This window comes from Camelus ferus, chromosome 2 (assembly GCF_009834535.1).
Source record: "Camelus ferus isolate YT-003-E chromosome 2, BCGSAC_Cfer_1.0, whole genome shotgun sequence".
NCBI classification, from domain to species: Eukaryota; Metazoa; Chordata; class Mammalia; order Artiodactyla; family Camelidae; genus Camelus; species Camelus ferus.
The window spans coordinates 40,559,607-40,574,254 of record NC_045697.1 but is presented as its reverse complement, the minus strand read 5'-3'; the positions used below and the strand labels follow the sequence as shown (position 1 = coordinate 40,574,254).

Below are 14,648 nucleotides of genomic sequence, written 5' to 3'. Positions count from 1 at the left end.
ATTTTAAAATCTGGAGCTTTCATGTAAAAACTCATTTTTGCAGTTTCTCTTGAACCATTGGGCCTCTTAGCAACAATGGGCCTTCATGGCAGCCATTGGCTGAGTCTGAGTAGAGACTCTCCTCTGTAAGTGATGCTGCCATTTGTACCTGATCTGCCTCATTTTTGTTATTTGTCTTGCATTTGAGTTTAGCTAGTTCCCTATGAACTTGTTTAGTTTAGAGATGAGACAAGTGAGGCTCAGTAAATTGGCCTTCAGATGAACTCTCTTAAAATAGTGGGCTGTCTACATTTTCTTGCAGAGTATCCCTAAGCTTGGTAGTCTGAACTCTGACTGAGATTAGGGGTACAGTTTTTATTCTTTAATAGAGATTCTCTGGATCTCCCAGAAATAGAAAATGACTCTTTCAAATTATTTTTTGCAATCATAGTTCTATGCATAAAAGCATCCATAGAGCTTTAAATAATACTTTGACGTTTATAAAGAAAATGATTAATTTCTTCTGCTAGTTACCTCAGTATTTTTGAAGAAGTGCTTAAGTGGATATTTAAAAAATCTAATAATGTTAAACATTATTCAACTGATTTAATACTGTAACAGCTATCACTTCACACACACACACACACCACATGTACTCTTCTTTCTAAAATAATTATGTCACAATTTTTATTTAAATCATTATTTAACATTTATGACAATGTAAATATTCTTCACTGTTGAGACAAGTAGTAATTTCTTGTGTTGAGTCATACTTAAACTTCTTCTCTTGAACAACATTTTGTTTTTGTTCAGACCTAGAAATTGTCTCCCTTTTTAAAGGACTTTCCCAAGTAACTATCACTTAATTCTTCTGAAATTTTCCAACAAAATTTCATTTGAATATGGTAACAACAACTACAAAACAACAACAAACCCATATCCATAAGGAACTCCCCTAGTCCCATATGCCCCCTTGGAAATGCCCTGCCCGGAGCTGTGTTTCTCTTGCTCCTTTTGGCTGAAGCACTGTGGGCAGCTGCACTGCTTTTCTCCTGGGATCTCTAGTCACCTCCACCCTGGGAATTCCCTTTGCTCTTTTCTCATGTTTGAGGTCTCACTACTTGGATACCATATGTTTCTCTTTTTTGGTGTTCTCCCTCATTTTCATGGAGCACATCCTCCAGAAGCTTTCTGAGAAACAGAATATAGGAGACAGAATTTTTGAGACTTTGCATATCAGAAAAACATCTGTATTTTATCTTTCACTTGATACATAGTTTGACTGGATATAGAATTTTAGACTAGAAATTTTTTTCTTAGAATTTTAAGCATGTTCCATATTCTTCTAGTTTCCAGCATTGCTAGTAAGATCTCCAATGTCAGTTTTTTCCCCAATTTTTAAAAATGAGAATTTTTTCTTTCTTTCTGCAAGTTTTAAAGTTTTAATATTTACCCCTAGTGTTCTGAAATATTACAACCTCTGCCTTTGTTTGGATTCTTTTTTTCTTTTTCTTTTTTTACTTTTAAGTAGTCATCAGGCCCTTTGAATTTGGAAATTCATATATTTCAGTTCTGGGAGATATTTACATTTTAATTCTTTGCTAATTTTTGCCCCTCTATTTATTTTTGTCTTTTCCTTCTGGAATTCATATTAGTTAAATGTCCAAATTCTTGGGTTGATTCTTTAATTTACTTACCATCTTTGCTCCTCTTTCCCATCTTGTTTATATTATTCTGGGAAACTTCTTTAATTTTATCTTTCATGTCTTCTATTGATGTTTTTTAAAAAATTTGCTCATACATTTTCAATTTCTTATTTCCTAATGGTCTCCTTTTTTAATATTAACTTTTTCTTTTCTCGTTAGTATGATATATACTCTTATCTTTTTTAGGATATTAATCAAACATTTTGAAAATTTCTTCTGCACTCTACATTTTCTGTTTCCATATTATTCCTCTTTTTCTAGTTTGTGCATTTTGGTCTTTGTTTTTCATGTTGAACGCTTTCCCCAAATGTCTAATGTCTTTGATTGTCTGGTAATGTTTAATAGTGAGTCACTAAGAAGCCAGTCAGAAGTTTCATGGGCAGGGCTTGTCACCTTGGAGAGCTTGGATAGGGGTGCTGAGGCAGGAGTCTAACAGTTTTGATGAGGCATCCCAAATGTCATTGTCAGATCTTTTCTTGGGGAGTTTTTTTCTTTAGAGGATTTTCCTATCGATTAATTCGTTGAGGAGGTAGGTAAAAGCCTGGTTGCTAGCATTCTGCAAGATGACTGAGTGGAGGGACTGGAGATCTCTCAGTGCATATATGACTCTCATTTAGTCCCTGGACTCCTGCATAGCACCACATCCCACCCTCCCCTGTGCCTACCTTGAGTCCAGGGCCAGAGAACAATCTGCTCTCCTGTTTAGGGTGGAACGGGAGGTCCTCCTGGCTGTGCAGGCATGAGGAAAGATTTTGGGTCTTTTTTATCTGACAGCCTTTCAACAGTCCTCCTGATTTCAGCCTCTACCCTCTGATCGGCTTTTAAATTACCTGCTGCCTCCAATTCTTTAAACTTTTCTGGATTCTGCAGTATGAATTGGCCTTCTTTGTTTCAGAAAACCCTTAGGTTTAAGCTTTCCCTGTTCTACCAATGACTTTTCCATCTTCTAAAAATTTGCTGATATCTTTTATCTTTGTCTCTTCCTTTTTTTTTCTTTGTCATTATGAGTTGTTATTATTATTATTATTATTATTATTACTATTATTATTAGTATTATTATACTGGAATTTTAGCAGGGAGTAACAATATATACATGTCTTTTATCCACCCAATTTAATCAACAGATGTTTTCCATTTCTTCATCTGATTTGTATTATTATTATTATTATTATTATTATTATTATTATTATTATTATTATTTAGGACACATAATAATTACTATAGCTCTTTGGTTCTAACTTAGCAAATCGAATTTTTATTGAAGAAAAGGAGGCTATATGTGCCAAGGCAAACTTCCTTATCATGTTGGAAACAAATAAAAACACACTTCTGCCTATCCCATTATTCAGATCCCACTGGGTGGCCCTCTTTTGGATCCCTCTGAAAATGACCATACATAACAAGTAGAAATTCCGAGTACTACTGTGAAATGTGTTTACATCATTTGTATCTTTAAATAAACATTATTTAGAACCAGTAATGGTATATAAGAGATACTAGAATTTTACATTATCAAAGTGCCTTGGGCTTACCAAACAAATTTACAAATGGAATATTATCTTATTCGATCTTTGCAACAACCCAAAACATGGCAGAGGAAGAACAGGCCTAGAAAGGCTACGATGTGACATGCTGGGGGTGTCACAGAGCTGTTAAGAGGGGGAACTGGGCTTGAACACAGCTTTCCCGGCTCCTGCTCCAGCACTTTCCCAGCTCTTTTGCAAATAAAGATCTCCATTTACCTCTTACCCAGAGATACAGAAAAGAAGAAAAAATTAAAAAACCCAACCCAGTATTGAGAAAAATTAAGAATTCACTTTGAGTTTTTAAATAAGAGTTCCAAACACTCTAAGGTTTAAGGTTTTACATACTTGGCAAAATACATTTTTCTGTGTTGCTTGTCATAGAAGGTTGGTTGTGGTCTTTGACATCAGAAGTCCCTTCCACATGCATGAAATCCTGGATTCAACCCCTAGTACCTTCACTAAAAACAATCAATAGCTTGGGGTGTGAGGTATAGCTCAGTGGTAGAGCACGTACTCAATATACACAAGGTTCTGGGTTCAATCCTCAGTGCCTCCATTAAAGGAAAAACAGTCCCTGTCAATAGTGCTCTTTTTTCTTTCTTTTTTTTTTTGTCTAAACAAGGAAAAAGCATAAAAATTAAATTTCCCTTGAACCAATAACACGTTTAAATAAAAAACATACAGTGCATCACCCTCCTTTCCCACAAAGACTCGTGACATTTCACTTGTATTAAAAGACACCTTCTAGTGAAAAAATTAAACTGTAATGAGAGCTAGAGTCTGGCTTCAGCACTGTCCCTAACTAGCCAAGAGACCTCAGTCAAGTCAATTACCCTTTCTTAGATCGTTTTCTTAGGTAATGAACAATGAAGAGGGTGATCCTCCAGCACTAATATTTCATGATTGTAAAATTAGAAATAATTCTATGAATTTCATGAATCACAAACTGCTTCTGTCTTTTTTCCTTAAACTACTAAACCCTCTAAAAATGTATTTTATGATTATATTGTATGAAAAATAAAGTATTTTATACATGCTATTTAATACTTCAAGGAAATAAGTAGAATCTATTTTCTACCTCTATTATTGATAATTTAAAATATTTTACTCTCTTAGTAAATGCTAATTGTAAAGAGCCATTAAAAAATTCAGTTTCCTTCCTCTATCTTCTAGAATTTAACATTCATTCATTCATTCCACCAGTATTTATTAGATTTATGGAACTCTAGTCATTTATATTTTAAATCAGCATATTATTACTATTTTAATGTTTTAGAAAACTGTTAAAATATAAAATAGTATAATTTAGTGCAGGGTCATTTTATCTTGGCACTGTTAACACTTGGGCTGGATAATTCTTGTTGTGGGGGGTGGTCCTTTGGATGTAAGATTGTAAGATGTTTGGCAGTATCCCTAACTTCTTCTGCCCACTAGATGTCAGTAGCAAGTCCCCCATTCCTCACCAGTTATGACAACCAAAAATGTCTCCAAACATTGCCGAGTAACCCTGGAGGGCAAATTCACCCTGACTGAGAACTATTGGCTAGTGGGATGCCCAGCTATCTGGTTAAACACTATTTCTAGATGCGTCTTTGAGGGTGTTTCCAGAAGAGGTTAGCATTTGAATCAGTAGACTGTGTAAAGCTGATTGCCCTTCCAGTGTGGGTGGGCTTCATCCAATTTGTTGAGGGCCTGCATAGAACAAGAAGTTGTAATATGGGAGAATTGGCTCTGTCCGCCACTGTTTGAGGGGGGACATTGGTCTTCTTCTGCCCTTGGACTGGAACATACATTAGTGCTCCTGGTGCTCAGACCTTCAGACTAAGACTGTAGAGTTACATGGTATCACCATGTTTACTGGGTTGCCAGCTGGCAGAAGGCAAATAATGGCACTTTATCAGTGCCTATAATTCCATGAGTCATTTCCTTATAATAAATCAATCTCTCTCTATAAATAAACATAAACAGATATATATATTCCCCCTACCCAGAACCCTGATTCATACAATAACTAATTCAGTTTTGTGAAGATTAGAAGAAATAGTATTTGTAAAAATGTGTGATACCTAGGAGGTGGCCAATACATTTTTCTTCTTTCCTTTTTCATTTTCCATAAAAATAAAAGTGCTATTGTTGGATAAATAACTTAGAGCCTCAGAAAATTATATAATTTAAGTGTTGCTGTGAAGTTAGAATAATTTTCCAGTGGAACATTTATAGTCTCTTTTGCCCACTCATTTACCAAAGCTCCCTTTAACTCCAGGATTCTTTTCTACATTCATCGCAAATAACAATGGAATTAGGCTAAGAGGCTGTAACCACATTTCTTATAAATGGTAGTAACATAAAGGGGAAGCAAGAATCATCAAACGTGTTGTGGGTTTTAAGGCTAATTTCTTTCTGATTTTAGTTTTTATAGCAGTATGTATAGATAATTAAATTTGAGAAAGTATTTCCCTTTAATTTGATCAAAGGATCTCACAAATTCCCTTCACTTTCTTAAATCTAATGCAGCTGAATGAGTTAAAAAGAAATATGTGTCCTGTTGGCCAGAGCTCACATCACTCATTCACTCTTTCACTCATTTATTGAGCACTTACTAGACACTGCATAGGCACAGGGTCCCGTGGTTTCTGTCTTGAAGAGTTATAAAGGAAGAAGTCAAGTAAATCGATGATTCAGTATAATGTGAGCAGCATGTACATAATGCAATGAAAATACAGAAAGAAGCATTTACAATTAGGTAGTTAATAGTACTAATATTTACTGAGTTCTGAGTACTTAAGTTATAAGCACTGTTCTGAGAGTTTTGCACATACTAACTCTTTGAATCTTCCCAACATTCCTACAAGGTAGCATTTTATTTTCATCGCTTTACTAGTAAGGAAACTAAAGTTAAGCAACATGTTCAAGGTTACTCAGCTAAGTAGCAGAACCAATATTTCAGACCTGGCCATTTGGTTTTATGTCTGTCTTCTTAACCACCGTGCTATACTGCCATGTATGGAAAAGATTTTCAGAGAAGGTAGTTCTTGATGTGAGGTTTGAAAAACCACTCACTCAGTACTAGTTAGCTGTATGAAAGATGGAAGGGCAATCTAGAGGGTGAAAGCAGCATAGGTGAAGGTCCACAGACATAAGACAGAATATGTTTAAGTCACTAGGGTGTTAGTGGGTGAAGTGGAGGGAGGCAAAGCTCAAAACAAGGCAAGTCTTTGTGCATTAAATTCAGAATTTTAAGTTCCGGCTGAAAAGCTATGGGAACTGAATGACTGATTGTAAGTTGGGGAGTGATATAATCAGATTTGAATGTTAGGAAGAGTCCTTGGAACAGCTATGTAGAGGACAGATCCTCTAGAAGTAGAAAGTAGACTTACTAGGAAGAAATTGAAATATTAGGGTGAGAAGTGGTCAGAGCCTTAAATGTTGCCTCTGGCCTCTGAATGGAAAAGAGAGGGATAGATCCAGCTCATACTGGCTCATGAGAGCCAATTGTTAAATTTCTGGGAATTTTGTGAGCTGGCTATTAAACAAAGCCATCATTAAAAATTAAATTATATACACTTTAATTATATTAAAAACAAAAGAAATAAATACTCAAAACTCACTGCTTTATATTTACTTTACTACATATACTGTCACTTACTCTCTTGACCTTATTTATGCCTATTGTATCTGTAGGTGGATATACTATATAATGCGTGGTAATGCGCTTCTCTTCCCAATTCAGTTCAGTGATGTCATGTTAACAGCTTGAAATCAGCCATGGTGGGAGGATTATACCATGGAAATCATCAAATGCTACTAATCCTCCTTTCCCCACAAAATCTGGTTGTTAAATACTTGCCAGTATAACACTGGAAGTTCTGAGAAATATTTAAACATAGAACAGATAAGACTTACTAACAAATCGTATGCTGTGGGAAGAAGAGAAGGAAAAGTCTTGGGCTATCACATTTCTAATTTGGGCAACTGGGTAAATGGTGGTGTTAAAACTAAGATAAAGGATTATAAGGGGATCCGGTTTTACAAGAAAGATGGTGAATTAGTTTTTTGACTTGTTGAATTTAAGTAGAGATGTACCTAGATAAATGGGTCTGGAGGTAAGCATAGAGCTTGAGGCTACAGATATAGTTTGGGTGCTTTTAGCACAAAAATCTATACGGTGGGTAGAACAGAAGGGAAGAGCCAAAATCCTAGTGGGTGAAGACCATTAGGTGCCATTAGAGAATGGGAAGAACTAAAGATACAAAGGATGGGGGAAGGGAACGTCACATAAGAAAAAGAAAATGTTAAATGTTACAGACAGGTCAAAGTAAACAAGGCTGGGCATTGTCCACTGCCTCTGGAAATGCAGAGGTTATTGGAGAGTTGAGGGAGAATAGTGTTGGTGCAGTAGTGTTGGTGGAGTCCAGTCTTCGTGCCTGGGAAGTAGATAGACAGTAATGGAATGAAGACAGTGAATGTAGACCACTCTTAAGATGGTTGGCTATGAAAGGAAGGAGAGTAAGATAGCTTAAGGGAAAGTGCAGTCACAAGAAATGTTTATTTGTACTCAAATGTGGTCAACCAAGTATTTCCTGTGCTGAGGGGAAAGCATAAGTGATGAATGAGAAGACAGAGGGGAGGAGAGGAGATGTGGTAAACAGTGATGGCGCCCAGTGAAGTATACCTCCTGAGTTTCATGCCCAGTGACTTTGCCCTTGGCTTTGTGACTAGTTCTGGCCAGTGGGGCATTGCAAGTATGATGACAGCAGAGGCCTGGGAAGTACTTGCAGAGTGGGATTTGTCCTGTGGAAACCATCTGCCATGCTGTTCAAAAGCTTGGACCACAGGCTAGTCCAGACCGCTGAATGGTTAAGAGAACCCTGGAGGATGAGACCATGTGGGGCAGGTTCAGCCCCAGCTGAGCTCCCAACTACCTCATGAATGACTCTGGACAAAGTCAACAGAAGAACCACCTAGTTGAGCTAGTACAGATTGCAGAGTCTGTGTGAATAAGGGGACTGGATTTAAGCTGTTTAATTTTGGGGTTGGGTTGTTATGCAGTAACAAGTAACTGAAATGGGGGAAAACAGAGAAGTTGCCTGAGTTATTGGGAAGGCAATATTGCACAGTGATTTAAAGGCATAGGCTCTGAAACAGGATTTCCTGGGCTCTAATACTCAATGTTTATAATCTGGGATAAATTACTCGGCTTTTTGGAGCCTCAGTTTCTTTATCTGTAACATGATGATGGAGATTAAATGAGATAATAGAATCTCAGTAAGCTCTTGGTAAGTATTTGCTGGTCTAATATTAAAGCACAGGTGGAAGGTTTAACTTTGAAGAGAAAGAGGGATTCTTTGTTCTTCTAGACAAAAGGGAGGAAGGCTTAACTGTAAGGAGGTGTTGAGGTAAGGCACTGAGAAATACCAATTCATTAAATCGGACTTAGTTAACCTACTTTGACTTACATAGCAGTCATGATTTTCTCAGTTTATAAAATATTTTCCTGTATACTGTCTCATTTGATCCATTAAGGAAAGGAGGATAGATAACATTTAACTATAAAAAAACAGAAGCTTGAAGAATCTAACTTATTTGGCTAAATGTGCAAGGCTTAAGAGGTGAGCAAGGACTAGAACGCAGCACTGTGGATTCAGAATCCAGGTTCTCATGTGGTCTCACAGAACTGGTTGCAGACTAGAAATCAGAAGTCTGGCTTTCGGCCCTGGCTCTGCCAGGTAGTAAATGCTACTTTGAGCAAATTACTTAATCTCTCTAAACTTCATATAGAGAGTGAGAACAACAATTCCAATGGCAAAGGGAGCCACTGAGGTGGGGAAGCTCTTTGCAAACTCTGAAATGATGTATATGTGTAAATGATTATTATTTCCATTGCTCTGCCTGGTACCTGTCATCAATATTAGCATTGTAGTCATTTATGTCTTATATTTAGTGTGGTATAAGGGAAATGAATCTTTAGTCTTCCTTACTTTTTCTTCTCCCTCTCTTCATGTCTTCTTCCCCTTGGTGACTTCAAGCTACCTAGGAGTCCTGGTTCCAGAATGTTTTCACATTTGGTTCTCTCAATAAAACAAACTCACTTGTCCTATATCCCACATATTTAAATTCTAGTTTTCTGCATGCATCTAATCCACAGATAGGAGATAAGAAAATTCCTGAGTTAATGTCTTTCTAGTCTTAAGTAAGAGGTATCTTCACATTGGCCTTAACCCAAAGGAGCTATAGAATGATAAGAATCTTGGTATAGCTGTGGAGGAGACATATTAACACAGGATAAGTATAGAGTTTGTCGTATGAGCTTAGTGGCCAGTTGTGCTGGCTTTTTGGGAGTCAACCCCAACATTTCCTGCATGGCCCCTGATTATTTACTGTGTCCCAGGTTCGAACTGTTTTTTTAGGGGTCTCGTGTTTGTTTCCATCCTGAAATCAAAAACAAAATTTAAAAACAGGCTGTGGTTATGTCATTTAGAATGATCCAAGCAGGAAACCACCTCAAGTTTTCAACTGTAAAGCAGATGCCTGTGTTGTAAAGATAGAACCTTGTGGAACAATCAAGTATCTAGAATGTAGAAGGCCTTGAGTTCTTCTGCTGTGTTCCTCTTTGTCCTTCAGACCAGCCAGTCACTGGGCACTTTTGCCTCACTGAGCTGATCGTATTTGCCACACAGTGATCAAAAATAATTTCACGGCCTTTAACTTTTTATTTTAAGAACTGAACAAATGTGCTGATTTATATAAATAAGGCACAGTGGAGAACTTTCCTGGGAAATGAGAGATTTTTGAAAACAACTGTTAAACTGAAGAATACAGGAGGCTTAATTAGCTGATGCTTGCAAAATACTTTGAAAATGAAACCCATGATGTTCTTGCTAAGTACGATGAATACCATTTATTCTTGGATAAGTAGAAAGTAATATATTTTGAGACATTCAAATTTGGTGTGCACTGTCTACAAAATGCAGATCGTTATTTTTGCAGAAAGAGCAAACAAAACTCTATTTGAAAAATGCAGAAGTGAGACACATTTTTGAATATAAAGTTATTATTCTTGAAGACTTAACTATGAAGTGTTGATGTGAAATTAGATCTTTGCCCAACTGTATGAGCTTATTCAAAGGCAGTTGCATAGCTGAAAGAGGACTTGGAATAGAAATGGAAGATCTAAGTCCAGACCTGAACTACTTTTTACCAGCCAAGAGACCTTGGTGAAGTCACTGCTTTCTTCATCTACAAAATAGGGGGGAAAAAATAAAGCCTTCCTATTTATCTTCTAGGGTGGTTTTGAGACTCAAATATGATCAGATAGTCATTTGATAGTTTTACTAACTATAAAAATGAAATGAAAGATTACATTTCTTTGAAACATTCATAAGGCAAAAATGGCTTTCATAACCATAGTAAGTAATAATTCACACAGACCTAAATTCATCTTTTTACTTAGAGTTCTTAAGTTACTTATTTCTTTACTTTGTCCCGCTGTTTCTTTTTTTTAATTTTATTTTTTATTGAAGTGTAGTTGATTTACAATGTTAGTTTTATCCCACAGTTTCTTTGCATGGATCTAGAGAGGTTAAGATGAGAGTGATGGAGAACTTTGAGGAGAGCCTCTACCATCTCTTAGGAACAAAGTGTCTCATTACCAAACTTTCAGAAGAACGTCATCTGGAATTTTAAAAGATGACTGCTAGACTCCACTGTATGAGATATGGCCTTTCCATGGAAGCCCAGGATTTGGAATTTCAGGTCTTCCATTAAGAACTAAACATCCAAGGATGTCAACTCTAATTCACATGAATAGTTGTCTTGAGACAATTTCTGACACTTTTCATTTAATGTGTATAAACAGTGTGGTATAATAAAGATGGCCATAAATTCTTTGCTGCTCCTCCCTTTGAGAGGCAAAGTCAAATTCTCCTTCCCTCAAATCTGGACTGGTTTTGGTGACTTACTTGACCAAATGATTGAGGCAGAGTGCTGTTCTGGGACTTTGGAGGTTAGCCTGGAAGAAGCCTTGTAGTTTTGACCTTGATCTCCTGAAACACTTGCTTTGGGAGTTCCAAGCCATTTTGTAAGAGACTGTCATGCCATAGAAGATGCTGTTCAACAGTCCCTGCCCATTCCAGCTTTCCACGTGTCCTTGCAAAGGCACAGTATATGTGAGTGGAGTCACCTTGGACCTTCCAGAGTGGCTCACCTGCCAGCTCAGTACTTCTAAGCAACCTGTCCAAACTCCTGACCCACAAAATCTTGAGAAATTATGAAATAATTGTTTAAAGTCACAATTTGTAAGCAGCAGTGGAGAACTGGAATGAACATTAAATATCTTGAGTGAAATAGCATTCAAGTATATTCATCAGAATTAGAATCACTTATGTTCATCAAAGTACTCGTATTGAAAGTAGGTTTTTTATCATTGACTGTTTAATATAGAGCTAATGTAATGGCTTATATTTTTTGAGATTTTACTGTATGTCAGGTACTATGGTAGTACTTCATCCATGCCTCACCCAAGTATTCCACCTGTCATCTCACCTCCATTTCACAGAGTATCCATCCAATGAGAGCTTCCTGAACATCCCTCTGTGCCACTGTGCCCAGGAGTGAGTGAGGCGCATGGAAGCCAAAGGATGCAAGAATTTCCAAAAGGGTGGCTTTGACATTCTCAAAGACCTCTCTCTTTCTAGCTCAGGAGAAATTAGTACATTCTCCCTGTTCTGTAATGTGTAATTGAAGGATTACAGATTACTTTAATTATACTTAGAGGATCCACGCAGGCTTATCTTAGGCAAGACTGTGCAATAGGCTTATTTCCACATCTCTTCGTCATTCCTTTCAGAGTTCCTCATCTTCTTGTGCCACCCACCACTCACTAATCTCACTGCATCTCATTTCACAACTTCATCTGAGACAGACCCATGTGGCAGTGCTTTGGTCCTTTCCTGAGGCATTTGTCTGTCCTTCAGAAAGTCTCCACCACTCCCTGACCTGTGGGGCAGTGGGAGAAATTATTTTGGCTGTATTTTTTTTTCTCAAATAAGATTCTGATATCTGTCCCTTTAGTTCCTCTTTCTCTGTGATTGCAGGGTTTTCTCACATTTACATTTACTACCTTTATTTTATGTATAAATATATTTATTTATTACACTTATTTATAATACATTTATTTATCCTTCTCCCCCTTTCTGCATATTCTCTGGGGCACAGACTTTTGAGTATGGCCAGAGGTGGATATACCGCAGAGCTAAGCAGCTTGTTTCAGGGCTTCTTACAAAGTCCTGCACCTGATTTTGATTTCTCTCTTTTTAAAAAAGAAGGCCCCACCCATTGTGTAAACTTCTGGTTCCCAGGTTCTGAATCCACTTGGAATTATGGCTCCCTTGAAGGCCTGTGGCATTTGTCACGTTGCAGGACTTAGTATCTGAATGATTTGCTTCATCGTATTAACAGCATGACAGTTCACTTTTGAAGCCTCCCTCACCTTTGAAATAATCATATGCATCTGTCCTATTCTGTTTCTGCCTTTAGCTCTTCTCTCTAGGCCCTACTTTATTTGATTCTTTACCTCCTTGTTATTTCTTTTCCCTGAATGCCAGGTTCTTAGCTTTCTCCTCTGACTGCTCTTGTTTGAATATCCCTTATTAGGTAAACTCTACCAGCATATAAAAACCTCTTTGGGTTCAATAGGAACTGTCCCTCCTCCTTTGTGAGTAGAGTAAGTTGTTGTTAAGTTCAGCTAGTTGGGAGAGGAATTTCAAGTGCTTTCAGCTCTGTGAAAGAATTATTGACTGGGGTAGTTCTCTTCCAGGATTAAGAAAAACAGCAAATCATACCTCAGAACAGTTCCAAGTAGCCTCATTCTCATGGCTGTTGGGACCCTCTGGGGAACAATGGTGGGCTTTGATGAACAGTTTTTGTGTGAACCGCTAATGAAAGCCCTCATGCCAAGCAGGAGTCCCCTCAGGATTCAGCACATGGTGGAGACTTCTCGGGTGCCTTGGTGAGGTCCAGCGCACTGAAGAGGGGGAACAAACGCATGCCCCAGTGGTGCAGTGTTACTCATTACCTGCCTTCTGTGAAAGGAGCAGGTACAATAAACCCTAATGGGTTTTTGTGGCTGGGGTTTGAGGAGTTCTTTGAAAATAGGATGGAAACACTATGCTTATTTATGCCTTCAGAGGGGAAACTCTAGAAGAGTTATTCAGGCAAGGAGGAGACACAGCTGGTCTACAGCTGTACATTCTGCCTTTCTCACATTGGGAAGAGATTTTTTTTTCCCTTCTGAATATCTAGATATCTTCCATTTGATCCCTCAGATCCACTCCACACCCACTCTCCAGCCTACTCCACCCTGAGCTGTCCCAGGGCCTGTGTGAATTGCATCATCAGGTTCCCTTTCTGCTGGGTTCAGCCAATGAGGTGCACTGGCAGGAGAGATTTGAAGGAAGGAGGAGAAGTAAAATTAGGGTGTATGTTTTCTCAGCTCCCTCTATGTGACTGTGTCCCTTTCCTGAAGGTCACAGCCCCTCTCAGTGTCCCTCTCCACACAGCATTTTCTGTCGGTTCAAAAAGTTCTCCTTTCCCTGGCTTGTACAATCTTAGCTGTTACTAGTCTGTTCCCACAACCCCTTGTGACTTCTCTACACCATGCCCACACCTTGGTAAGTCATCCCTTGATGTCACTCTCCTCAAATCCCCCAATTCAGTTTTCCTGCCCAGATCTATCATTTCCTTGCTATGACCCTGACCCACATAGCCCTTGATTCAAAATTTAGGATTCGTGGGTTTGAATATAATTCAGATTCCCCTGCCAACAAAGCTGCCTCTTGCTCCCCAGTGCGGCCCTGTTTCAAGTCTTTTTATAGCTGCTATGGGGAACCACTGAGAACCCTAGGATTGGTATAAAGATTATTTTAAGTTGAAGACATTTGAGATTCAACAGATGGATGCAGAAAGAAGCCTTCTTGGAGCTTGCCTTGTCTGACTAAAAGCAGAAACTTCTGAGAAATGAGAACTGCCATAAATTCCCCCTTCAGGGTGGCTTCTACTCCCAGGAGAGAGACCCAGAGTAAGTCTACCATAAATTCCTCTCAAGGAGGTTTTTATGACCTTGATGAAGACAGAAAAACCACTTACACCTTTATAGACAAATATCACAAACTCTCTCATCTCCAGTTTCTTCTAAAAACCTATTTGTCTTCCCTAAAGAAATCTTTTTGTTTTTCCCACAGAAGCTGTTTCTTCCCCTTCCCTTTCCTCTACTGAGTTGGGTTTATAAGCCTTTAACAGTTTAAGGAGCTGGCTACTTTTGTTGGCTCCCTTATGCATATGAATAAACCTTTTTCTCCTATTAATCTGGCTTTTGTCAGTTTAATTTGCAGGCCCCAATTACTGAACATAAGAGGATAGAGGAAAAAGTTTTTCTTCCCTT

At 38.0% G+C, this 14,648-nt stretch overlaps 1 protein-coding gene across 2 annotated transcripts in view; it reads right to left on the bottom strand.

The window, feature by feature from the left end:
* The window catches only part of SPARCL1 (SPARC like 1), a 42,788-nt gene that overhangs the window by 17,178 nt on the left and 10,962 nt on the right, over positions 1–14,648 (bottom strand). The window contains exon 2 of one of the 2 annotated variants that reach the window (XM_032498438.1): positions 13,051–13,232. The exons of the other annotated variant lie outside the window; for it this stretch is intronic. Coding sequence (XP_032354329.1) covers positions 13,051–13,160 — 110 coding nt within the window. The 5' untranslated portion in view covers positions 13,161–13,232. The remainder of the gene's footprint in view (positions 1–13,050; positions 13,233–14,648) is intronic. 2 annotated transcript variants of the gene reach the window in all.